Source organism: Tupaia chinensis, unplaced genomic scaffold (genome assembly GCF_000334495.1).
Source record: "Tupaia chinensis unplaced genomic scaffold, TupChi_1.0 Scaffold000661_1, whole genome shotgun sequence".
NCBI classification, from domain to species: Eukaryota; Metazoa; Chordata; class Mammalia; order Scandentia; family Tupaiidae; genus Tupaia; species Tupaia belangeri.
Window position 1 is genome coordinate 3,694,448 of NW_006160183.1, and position 12,882 is coordinate 3,707,329.

Consider the following 12,882-nt stretch of genomic DNA (forward strand, 5'->3'; position numbering starts at 1 on the left):
GATTATGAAACTACAGGGAAAACCAACATTTCTATATATCTGTTTACATATGATATGTGTATCAATATGTATACATATGTATTAAAATTACAATTTGCCAAGACGGCTTCCTTTTACATGGATAAAACAAAGCAACACTGACGACAAAGCATGAATGCAAGAGAAAGAGGTAATAACTACCATTTTCACAAGTAGTACACCTCAGCTTTGACAACGAAAACATTAGGTATTTCTAGAAGACTATTCAAATCTCTCTTTTTTTGGGGGGTTTTGTAAATCATTTATTATGATTGAAAGGGGAGAAAATGATAGGAGACAAATATTACAATTAAACATGGAACATTATTCTCTTGTAACCAATCATAATAACATACCTGGAAATTTTTTAAATGGCTATATAAGTAATTTCCCAGAAAATAAAATTTTCACATCATCAGTTACAGAAAATTGATTTCTTTCCATCAAAATATTTTATCTCTGTTCTATCAAAAAAATAAATGCCAACTTTAAGATACTACCGTTTGAGCTAAGTCTTTATTACTTACGTTAGAAGATTTGAGAGTAGCAGGGCTTTCCAGATGGTCAGCAAACCACTGCCTGAGAATGAAGTTCTCACTAATAAACAGTAGCTCTGCTAAGCCTATGGCTCATGACCTAGTTATTATTTTAACATTTATTTATGTATTTCTCTATTTATTTGTTGTGATTTTCAAGCCACCAGGTCTGGGACTCGAACCACAGTCGGCCATGTGGGAATCCAGTGCTCCAACCACCATACCACCTGCTGGTCCCATAACCTAATTATTAAATGGCTTGCTGGGAACTCAGAAACTACTGTATCCCAGCCAAAAGGCTCCTGAGAGTCATCCCACACTGGTAACCAGTTTATTCTCAAAACCTAATTTGCTTACTGTGTGAATAGTTGCAGCTCAAAAGATATAGGAGAACTAGCCAGTGGAAATCAATTTATGTGAGTTTTTTTAATCTTCTTTTTGCAATGAACAATAAAGCACAATATTATTTGAGTAATATACTTCTGCCCCTTCTAAAAATACGGGATGGAACATTCTCAAAGGCTTAGTATAACAGGACATTGCCATAGGGGGAAAGCAGCAAAGAGGAAATATGAAGGCTCTGCAAACAAATTAGCTCAGCGGCCAATGTTTTTCTCAAATTAGTTAAAAAAATACAACACACAGAGTGATAAATACATGTTCAATAATAAATACAATTATTCTACACATAAATAAAATTAAGTATACTCATGACAACTATTATAATTGAATATTTTATAACATAATTTTTATGTCTTATCACAGTTTCATTTTTATCATGAATACTAATTACATTGCTTAGATGCATACTGGAATGTATTGACCACGTACATAACCTAGTAAAGTAATGCATTTCAAGACGCTTGAAACTGAAATTTTACTTCCATTGACAGAAGAAAAATTTTCTCTTATCTTTTAAAAAATATCTCGGGGAATTTATTTTCAAATTATAAATAGAAAAGATTGTATAAGGGGCAAATATTTAAGAACTGTCTTTGTCTTCAAAGATATTATTTAACAAATTAGGTCAAGACAACCACACTAAATGCAATGATAAGAGGGCAATAATCCAGGGAACTTGGGCTATGTTGACACCTAAGGAATGTCAGGAATCACTGTCTCATTTTAAATTTTACACTCCAGTGATCTGAAATGGTGACAGGGTATGCTTTCTAATGCCCTGTAAGAGGTTCTGGTTACCTAGCTCCTGTTTTCTTGCATAATGATTCATGGAGCCAGAAGCTTCATTGTACTTGCTCTAAAAATGTACCCCTCCACACCACCCTGCAGCTGTTTCTTAGCTGTGTAGTCTACTTCTTTCTAAACACCATATCATTAATTAAAAGCACATTCAATTACAGTACTTAAGTTTTTGGCAGTGAACGCTTCCAAATAATCAACTGGTTTACCAAATGAGAGTTTGGAATCTCCCTTTCTAAAGACTGCCAGAATATTAAAAGAAGAAAGAAAAGCCGTATTGCACAATGTGTCTGATGACAAGGGAGAAGGGAGGTGGGAAAAATGATGAATTCTAATCCATTGACTCTAGGAGAAAATTAGTATGTTGGCAAATTCTGTATTTATGTTTTAGTTAGTATTAATTTGAATATTTAAGAATCAACTAAAAGAAACTCCATTATTGTTAAAGATTTGAACACTGGTGTGTGGGTGCCATTGCCAGAGTATAAACGAACTTGTCTGGACGCACAGAGAATAAGCAGTGAACGTTCAGTCTCCAGAGCTCTTAGATTAAGGTGGGGCCTTTGGTCGGTCTACTGCTTGACAGATGGGGCTGGCTTCCCGTCACCCGTGCTTGGGAGCCCAGAGTCCTGGCTGAGAGCAGTGCTGGAGCAGAGAGGTGGTGAAATGCTGCCTTTTGTTGATGGAAGTTGGTTATGTAACTGGCGACTAAGAGAGTGATTTCCAGAATCTAAAACATGAAAATAGAACTGTTACGCTTCTGGGAAGTGCTCATCACTTTCAAAAGAGAGTAAAGGATTGGCCTTGGGTGATCTCTATTTGCAAGTACCCAGGCTACCAAAATCCCCTGCCCTCAGATTACACAATGAAGTACGATATATCTGGCACTGGTATGTTTTCACATTACTATACTTAAACCTGAAAGAGTTAAGCCAGCAAGTGGAATGGTAGTTAAGGTGCTGGGTCCCACCCCGCCAGCTCCGCAGTTCAAGTACCAAATCTGGTGGCCTGAAAAGCATGACAGACATGTGCGCATGTGTGACCAAAATCCCAAGAGAAAAATGGAGGAGAAGGGATTGCGGTGTGGTCATACCACTCAGGGGGAAGGGTGATTCCTATTTTCTCTCTCTCTCTCTCCAGTGAGAGCACATGTCCTATGTCAAAAAGTCTTAAAAAACAAAAAGCAAAAACCGAGAAATGTTGAGTATTTTTAAAAAATCAAATTTAGTGGCAATATAAGAAAATGTGACAATCAATAATACAATTCTATCAATTGTCTTAAATTTTTATTTGTAAATACATGTATTATGAAATCAGCATATTGGGGCCAACAGGCAACATGGTGGTTGGGGTGCTGGATTCCCACATGGCCAACCATGGTTCAATTCCTGGACTTGGCAGCTTGCTTTCTGTGTTCTCTCTCTCTCATTCTGGTGAGCATGTGTGCCCTGTAGCAAATTAAAAATAAATAAATTAATTTAAAAAGAAATCAGCATATCATATCAATTATTTTCTTAAAGAATTTTAAATTTTATTTATTTTTAAATTTGCTACAGGGCTTGTGAGCTCACCAGAGAGACAGAGAGAGAAAAAGAGAGAGGAGGAACGTGAGAAAGCAGGCCGCCAGGTCCAGGACTCAAACCACAGTAAGCCGTGTGAGAGTCTACTGTCTCTCCCACCATGCCGCCACCTGCTGGTTCCCTCATATCATTTCTGTAGAGTACTGAATGAGCTATAACCTGGGATACTTAATGGCTGTCTTCATTAAGTATAGATTTAATTAAGAAAGCAATCTGTAGTTTTTCATTTTTTAAAAAATTTTGCTACATGTACTTGCCAGAAGGAAACAGAAGGAGGGAAAGCGAGAATGCACCCCTCCATGGAACATGGCTATGCCACAATCTCTTGTTCTCCATCTCTCTCCTTTTGGGCTTTTGGGCGTGTACGCACATGTGTGCAGCATGTCTGAGTCCAGCACATTAACTATGCAGTTGGCCACATAGGATCCAGCTAAAGTAACAGCCAAGCCATAGGCTGGCCTGATCAATAGTTTTTTTAAAAAGCCTCAGGGGCCAGCAGGTGTGGTGGTTAAGAGCACTGGGCTCCAACATGGCCGACCGCAGTTTAAGTCTGGGACCTGGCAGCTTGCCTTCTCACTTTCTCTCTCTCTCTTTCTCTTTCTCCCTCTCTCCCCCTCCTGTCTCTGGTCAAATTAAAATAAATAAATTAATTAAAATAATTTTTTGAAAATAAATAAATCATTAAAAAGCCTCAGTTCTGAAGAAGTAATCTCTTTTTAGTTGATCAGTTAAAGATAGTTAATGTTTTAGGAAAGTCAGTTTCTCATTCTCTTTGCTAAAATTAGAATGACATGTTAGAATGTAGTCCTTTTTATTTTAACTTAGTGACCTTAAAGCTATATAGACTGTTGAAAATAGTAAAGGGACAATATGTTTTAATTATTAGTTCATCAGGAAAGTCATGATGTATTTTTCTGTTTTTCTACATAAAAATGCATCACGACTTTCCTGATGGCCCAACAGAAAACTCTGCTTTTTCCTCTAGTGAATCTATAAAGCAAATAAACTAAGCAAATAAGATAATGTGTATGAAGTGCCTGAAAACAATAACTCAGAACATGATTATTTATTCTGAATTTTCTTTATAGTAGGTACTGAGATAGATACTTGAGAAACTTCCTTTATTTGGTTCTTAAGCCAAAAGAAGTAGGTAGTATCATCCCACTGAGATGGACTAAATCAAGGCTTAGAAAAATGAGGTAAGCAAGAGTTTGAGTGTAAAACAGTTGCAGGTCAGATTTCCACTCACCTTGGGTTTTGCCATGGCGAAAAGCAATTTCTCTGTTGGTTTGTCCTTTGAATGTGTATTGTTAATGACGACCATAAAATCATCTTGATATCCTCCAAAGGTCATTAGACTCTTGTACACATAGCTAACTATTAACCTCTTTAAAGAGAAGAAAAGTATGTTATATGCAGCTTACTTTTAAAGAAATAATTAATAACGTATCTTCATTAAAATACTGACTTTGGAGCCAGCAGGTAGCATGGTGGTTAAGGCACCAACTCCCTCATGGCTGACTGCATTTCAAGTCCCAGACCTGGTGGCTTGAAAAATCATCCTGGGCACATGTGTGTTTGTGGCCAAAATCCTGAGAAGAGAATGGGGAAGGGATTGCAGCATGACCATCCACCCTGGGGGGGTGTGTGACTTCTCCCTCTCTCTCTTGTAAGCACACGTGCCCTATGGCAAAAATCTAAATAATAAAAAAAGCTGATATTAATCAATTATGGTATAGTTAAAAATTATTTTCTGGGACCAGCAGCTAGCATAATGGCTATGCTGCTGGACTCCCATGCAGTCAACCATGGGGCAAGTCCCGGACCTGGTGGCTTAAAACTCACGCCGGGCGCGTGTGCGTGCGTGCCCAAGATCCCAAGAGGAGAATGGAGGAGAAGGGATTGCGGCATGGCCATCCCCCCTGGGAGGTGATTTCTCGCTTTCTGTCTCTCTGTCTCTGTCTGTCTGGCAAGCGCACGTGCCCTATAGTGAAAACCTTTCCAAAACATATTATTTTCTAAAATAAAATCTATTATAATGCAAAAAAGATAGCAGTGGTACTAATTTTACTTAGGCATAATGTATCTTTATTTATTTATTTATTTATTTGAGAAGTTTTTGCTATAGGGCACATGTGCTAGCCAGAGAGACAGAGAGACAGAAAGCGAGAAATCACCTCCCAGGGGGGATGGCCATGCCGCAATCCCTTCTCCTCCATTCTCCTCTTGGGATCTTGGGCACGCACACACACACACCTGGCGTGAGTTTAAGCCACCAGGTCTGGGACTCGAACTGCGGTCAACTACATGGGAGTCCAGCGACATAGCCATTACGCAAATGCTGGTCCCAGGCATAATATATCTTTACAATTAAAATAAATTTTTATCCTGAAATAATTCACTGCAAAAAATTAGAAAGAATAAAAAGCACCTATATTGCAGTATCTAGTGGAAAACAGTTAATATTTTTTATATGTCCCTTCACATTTCTCTTTTATATACTGGGTTGTTGGGAAAGTCATGACATATTTTTGCACAGAATAAACAGGACAGTCATGACTTTCCTAATAGCTTAATATTTGGTTAGGCAACCTAAAACTTTCTATGGTCAAAATGGCCGAATATTAGAAAATCTATATGGTTCAACCTGATAGATAGATTTTGATGTATACAAACAACAACAGTATCATGGAGCCAGCTGGTGGTGTGGTGGTTAAGGTAGCTGGATGCCAAATGGCCTACTGCAAGGTTCAAATCCTAGACTCAGTGGTTACAAAAATATGTCAAGTGTGTGTGTGTGCATGCCCAAAATCACAGAAGAAAAGAGGTAAAGAAGAGACTGGGCATGACCACTCTCCCCCAAGGAGAGTGGTTTCTTGTTTTTCCTCTGTCTCTCTCTCTCTTACTCTCTGTCTCTCTCTGGCAAGTGCACACACTCTAGCAAATTTTAAAAAAGAAAGAAACAGTATCATGCATATTGTTTTAGTCCTCTTCTTCTTCTGCTTCTGCTGCTTCTTCTTCCTCCTTCCTCCCTCTCCTTCTTCTTCTTTCAATTGCCAGAGGTCATGAGCATTCACCAGAGAAAGGTGGAGAGAGAGGGAGAGAAAGTACTCCCAAATGGGGTATGGTCATGCTGTAATCTCTTCTCCATTCTTTTTCCTGTCACAACTGTACCAGTGTGTTTTTCAAGTTGCTGGAGCCAGGATTCAAACTATGGTCTTCCATGTGGGACTTGACTCCCTTAACCACTAGAATATAGGGCCTGCCTACACTCTTCCTTTTTACCATAACAATGGACTGTGAACATCCTTCTGTAACAACACATATATTTGCTTAATGTCATTTTAAATGACTTTATGGACAACTTATTTCAATCTCCTAGTGTATAGTTTGTAGATCTTTATTTTTATTATTATTATTATTATTTTTTAATTTGCCAGAGGGCACAAACACTTGCTGGAAAGAGAAAGAAAGTGAATAAACAAACCTATCACCCCATCATCTCTCCTTCCTTTTGGGATTTTGGGAATGCATGCGCATGCACCCAGATTGTTTTTCCAGCTGACCCTGTGTCCAGTACTCAACACAAACTGCATAGTTGGCCTTGTGGGATCCAGCCTCTTTAACCACAACTCCACCAGCTGGCCCCAGATCATTTTTGTTGTGGTAGTTACTTAAGCAATACTGACATAGTTTATAATGTATATACCTAATTATTTCTTTGGTTATAAAACCAAGCAACAGGAATTACTGGCTTAAAAAATAAAGATGATTTTAAATTTTTTCCCAAATTCTCCTTCAGAAAGGTCATACCCATTTACATTCTCTGCACTGCAGTCTTGCAAATGCCAGATGTAATCATTCTTTTAAATCTTTGCAACTTGACAAAAAGTTTTAAATTGTATTAATTTAACTGCTAGTGAGATTCACAATTTAAAATAAATTTACTGAGCATTTGTATTTCTTCTTTTGTGAATTGCCTGGGCTCATATATCTATCAGTATGTTGATAATTTTCTTCCTTTTTAAAATTTTTTTTTGTGGGAGGGGAGAGGTTTTGCTATAGGACGCATGAGCTCGCCAGAAAATCAGGGAGAGAGACAGAGAGACAGAAAGCACGAAATCACCTCCCCAGGGGAGATGGCCACGCTGCAATCCCTTCTCCTCCATTCTCCTCTTGGGATCTTGGGCACTCACACACACGCGCCTAGTGTGAGTTTAAGCCTCTGAATCCAGGACTCGAACCACAGTCAACTACGTGGGAATTCAGCAACATAGCCATTATGCCAACTGCTGTTCCCATATGTTGATAATTTTCTTACTGTTTATAAGATACCTATACATTAAGAATATCAACCCTTTTTCATATAATACAGCACATATTTTTCCCAGTGTGTTTCTAATACAATTTAAAATATATAATTCAATGATATACTTTAAAAGGAACCTATATACCTTTTATTTCTGCCCCCTCTCCAGAGAACATGAGAGAGAGAGAGAATATGCCCTCCAGTGGGGTATGATCACACCACAATCCTTCTCCTTCTATTTCTTCATTCTGTCAGGATTTGAAGCATTCATGCACTTGTGTCTGGCATGTTTTTCAAGCCTCCAGAGCTGGGATTTGAACCACAGTTGGCCAGGTGGGCTCTTGCTTTCTCTGCACAACACTTAATCACTGTGTTATAGGGCCAGCCCAGGCACCTACGTACCTAACAATTAGTTTATGAGACTGATCAGACCACCCCAGCACTGAATGTTTTTTTTTTTTTTTTTTGAAGAGGTTTTTGCTATAGGGCACATGTGCTCTCCAGAAAGACAGAGAGAGACAGGGAGTCGGAATGCGAGAAATCACCCTCCCCCCAGGGGGGATGGCCATGCCACAATCCCTTCTCCTCCATTTTCTTCTTGGGATCTTGGGCATGCATGCACACATGCCCGGCATGAGTTTAAGCCATTGGGTCTGAGACTTGAACCGTAGTTGATTACATGGGAGTCCAGCAACATAGCCATTATGCTAACTGCTGGTTCCCCCAGCACTGAATGTTTTAGAGCTGCCAGCCACCAATACTTACTTACTGGCTCCTATACCCACCTCCTGAGGTCTAGGGAACTAGTTTACTTAACTGAGGTAACACAATACTGGTAACTTTAAATCACTGATTTTTATAATTGTCCTTCAAGTTATTTATTCAAGAACTAAAGGGTGTTCAGAAAAGATAGACTCTTCCAAAAAAACTTTTTTATCATTTGCAATGTTAAACATTAACTACAATACTAGTGGTTCGTTTAGTTTCCAAAACATTTTCAGTGATCTCTGACTATAGCCATAGGTAGAATAGCTCACTACATTCACCAGGGAAATTTAGTGATTGCTACTTATCAGATTTAAAAAATCAATTTTTTACTAAATAATTCGATGCATGATAAAGACAAAAAGATGTAAAGTTTTTTGTTAAACACACACACACATATATAAATGTGTGTATGTCTGTGTGTCTGTGTGTGATATATATATATGTCCTATCCTGATGGGGACTTTATATAAAATGTGAAATTAATCTGAAAAGAAAAAAAGAAAAAAGAGTGGCCAGCAGATGGCGTAGTGGCTACATCACTTGACTCCCACTGACTCCCACATGAACGACCATGGATTAGTTCTGAACCAGTGGCTTCAAACTCATGTTGCGTGTGTGTGCACCCAAGATCCGAAGAGGAGAATGGAGGAGAAGGGATTGCAGCATGGCCATTTCCCCCCTGGAGGTTGATTTCTCGCTTTCTGTCTCTCTCTATCTCTCTCTCCCTCTCCAGGGAGTGTGCATGTCTTATAGTAAAAATTTCTCCAAAAAAAATTAGTTTTCAAAAAATAAAAAAGAATTTGATGAATGAAATATGATAGACAATAATGTAAATTTCAGATAAATAAATGAACATATAGAAAACATAGTTTGACTTTATTTTTAGTTATGCTAAATGCTCTAAGACACTACCTATGTACAAGTGAACTGGTAAGTAATCTTACAGAACATTACAGAAATTGAGTTTGGTGAAACTAAACATACACTCCAGTAAATTTAAATTGCTACTTTAATGATATCTTACAGATTTTTATTTTCCATGGAGAACAATCCTAACACTTTTAAGTCATTTCACAAATATAACTATGATTATAATTTAATTGACTTAAGATTACAATTTAATTGATTTAAGATTAAATTGTAGTCATATTTGTATTTGCAAAAGTGACTATTCATTCTATAATATTAGGAAGAATGTTTTCTGCGTATGAGGAAAATTGGATTTAGATATCATTACCTGGGCCCGCACCATGCCCCACACTGGTTGAGTGAGCTAGACCTCACATGGCTTGACCACATGGTGTGAGTCTTGCTCCAAGAGCTTGAGAGACATGCTGGAGCAAGCATGCGTACAAGTAGCCCCCCAAATCCCAAAAGGATGGAAAAACAGAGAGAAGACTACTGCATAACCAGGCCCCACTGACGGGTTGCTTTCTCCTTCTCTCCTCCTCTGTCTTTTTTTGGTGAGCACCATATGCCCTCTGCCTATATATGTATTTATGTATATATATGATTTACCTGCTATTTATGATACACTCTACCCAGTGGAAATAGTTGAATCAAGGCAAACTTTAATCTTACCATGGAGTTGTATTCTAAAACACTTAAACCATCCTCATGTACAGCCAGCCATATGAAAGTACTTCCAAGTGATGATGAAGTTATGGGCTAGAAAAAGGTTAAAATATAGTTATTAGAAATGCTAAGTAAAATTACAGAAATGTTTTTCAATCTAAATGCCATGTAACATTTGCCGTTATACAACAAATTATCACAAAAAACATCTATAGAATTGAGGCAGTGTGGTATACTAAAAAGAATAGTGAATCTGAAACAAGGAAACCTGGTTTCGAGACCTCAGTCTGCCATTTATTCACATGTGCATTTTTTGGAGAGGTTTTTGCTATAGGGTGTGTGCGCTCGTCAGAAAGACAAGAGACAGAGACAGAAAGTGAGAAATCGCCCTCCAGTGGGGATGGCCACACCGCAATCCCTTCTCCTCCATTATCCTCTTGGGATCTTGGGCACGCGCGCACACGTGCCGTGTGAGTTTAAACCACAGGGTCCAGAACTCGAACCACAGTCGGCTACATGGGAGTCCAGTGACATAGCCATTACGCCAGCTGCTGGTCTCCACCTGTGCATTTAACAAGCTTTCTCATCTCTTTGAGGCTCAATTTTCTCATCTTTAATATATGAAAATAATATTTACACCTTAATTTTTCTTGGGTTTTAAGAGGCTAATAGTTTACAAAGATTTTAGGGTTTCCATGATGACCAAACCCAAGATGAAATGAAAGATATTTTGATATACTTTATAAAATGTGGAGCGCTATTACAACGGAAAGAATTATTATAATTATAGACTTTCCCTGAAAGGTTATTAACTCATGTTTAATGTCTAATAAAATGGAATAAAAAGGAAACACAAAATTGTGATCAATAGAAATAAGAACTACTCAAATTTCCACCAAACTTTTGTTGCAAAAGCAGTGAAACTATATTAAAAAATCATCTCACACCACTAAAACCCAATAAAGTCTGAATTTTTTTTTCTTTTTTTTATTTTTGAGAGGCTTTCTGCTATAGGGTGCGTGCACTCACCAGAAAGACAGAGACAGGGAGACAGAAAGCGAGAAATCACCCCCCGGGGGGGATGGCCACACTGCAATCCCTTCTCCCCCATTCTCCTCTCGGGATCTTGGGCACGCATGCACATGCCCCCGGCGTGATTTTAGGCCACCGGGTCCGGGACTCGAACCGCGGTCGACTACATGGGAGTCCAGCGACATAGCCATTACACTAACTGCTGGTCCCGAAGTCTGTGAATATTTTCAAGCACTCCACACTGACTATTTTGTTCAGTTTGCAAAACTTAACTATGTCTCTTAAATCTTATAAAGGAACATCAAAACTATAAAGGAACACAGATGAATCTTAGTGCTTGTTTGTATATAGCAAAACGTATCATAAGCTTACATAGTTAAAGCTTTTGGTTGCCACCCTGTCTACTGAAGACTGGCTTGGAGGACAGGCAAACACTACAAAGGATGCCATCAACTCAGGAGTCCATTGAGAGATGAATGGATAAACAAGATTTGGTAAATACGTACATGGAACATTATTATTCAGTGTTTAAAAGGAAGGGAATTCTGACACATGTTAGAACATCAATGAGCCTTCAAGATATTACACTAAGTGAAGTAAGTCACATAAAGACAAATATTGCATGATTTGTCTTATATTTGGTTCTTAGAGTAGTCAAATAATGGAAACAGAGTACAATGGTAATTGCTAAGGATTGGGCAGGCAGAAGAGAATAAGAGCTAGTGTATAATGGGTACAGAGGTTCAGGTTGGGAAGACAGAAAGTTCTAGAGATGGATGGTGCTGATGGTCACACAACAGTGTGAACACACTTTCATGCCATAGAAGTGTGCATTCAAAAATGGCTAAAATGGTAAGCTTCATGTTATGTGCATTTTACCACACACACAAGGGATCATCACTAAGCAAAGGAGGCACCTTCCTGTTATAAAGCAAGAAAAATGCTTATCATGCAACATCAAGCACAATATCAATGCCATAATTTTATTTTATGTCAGCAAATATAGAACATATTATCAGAGCAGAGAAGGATATTTAGTAGTCCTTCCAACACTAAAATGAGAATTAAAATCTGATGTAAAATGCTGTTCTACAGTTTGAATCTATTCTATACGTATATATGTATTTATTATTATTATTATTATTTTAATAAGAGAGTATGAGTAAGTGCACACACAAGGGGAATTTTTGACATGGTCGCTTCATGATCTTCCTGCCCGACCCAGCCTCCCAGTGAGCTGGGGCCACAGGCATATACCACCACCTCAGCTGTTCAAGTTGGGCTAGTTCCAAACCTGGGTCTCCTATGTGGACTCAGCCATTGCATAGTAGCACCCTCCCATTCACACCAAAGCTGGGCCTATTCCTTACATTTTTTTAAAAATCTGTTTTCAGAGACAAGCAGGTGATGTGGTGGATTGGGGTACAGGACTCCCACAAGGCCAACCATGATTCAGGTCCCGGACCTTGTAGCTTGAGGATCACGTGTGAGTGTGTGCCCCAGATCCCAGGAGAACAGAGAAGGGATTGCAGCATGGCCATCCCCACAAAGGGTGATTTTTCACTTTCTCTACCACTGTCTCTCTCTGTCTCTCTGGTGAATGCATTACTCCATGGTAAAAAGCTTAAAAAACAAGTTCAACTCCCTATAAATTCATTTTAGATGTGAAATAGCATTTTACGACTTTTGACTAAAACATTGCTGATTTTCTTCTAAGCTTTGTTTTCCGGTTTTAAAGGTTTTTGTCCTGTCTTGAGCTGTGGATAGGTTCATGTACCTACTATTTGAACAGAATCCTAACCTGTTTCCTGGCTTTAAGTTTTAAGCAAAGTTTCTTAGCATTTCTTTGATTTATTAAAGTTAA

At 38.4% G+C, this 12,882-nt stretch overlaps 1 protein-coding gene across 2 annotated transcripts in view; it reads right to left on the bottom strand.

Moving 5' to 3' along the window:
• Window positions 1–724: 724 nt before the first annotated feature.
• Window positions 725–12,882, bottom strand: part of PLEKHH2 (pleckstrin homology, MyTH4 and FERM domain containing H2) — a 101,761-nt gene continuing 89,603 nt past the window's right edge. For both annotated transcript variants that reach the window (XM_006159910.3, XM_006159908.3), the window contains 3 exons: window positions 9,993–10,079; window positions 4,584–4,721; window positions 725–2,484 (listed from right to left, as the gene is read on the bottom strand). In XM_006159910.3, the coding sequence (XP_006159972.1) occupies window positions 2,299–2,484; window positions 4,584–4,721; window positions 9,993–10,079 (411 nt within the window). In that variant the 3' untranslated portion in view covers window positions 725–2,298. The remainder of the gene's footprint in view (window positions 2,485–4,583; window positions 4,722–9,992; window positions 10,080–12,882) is intronic.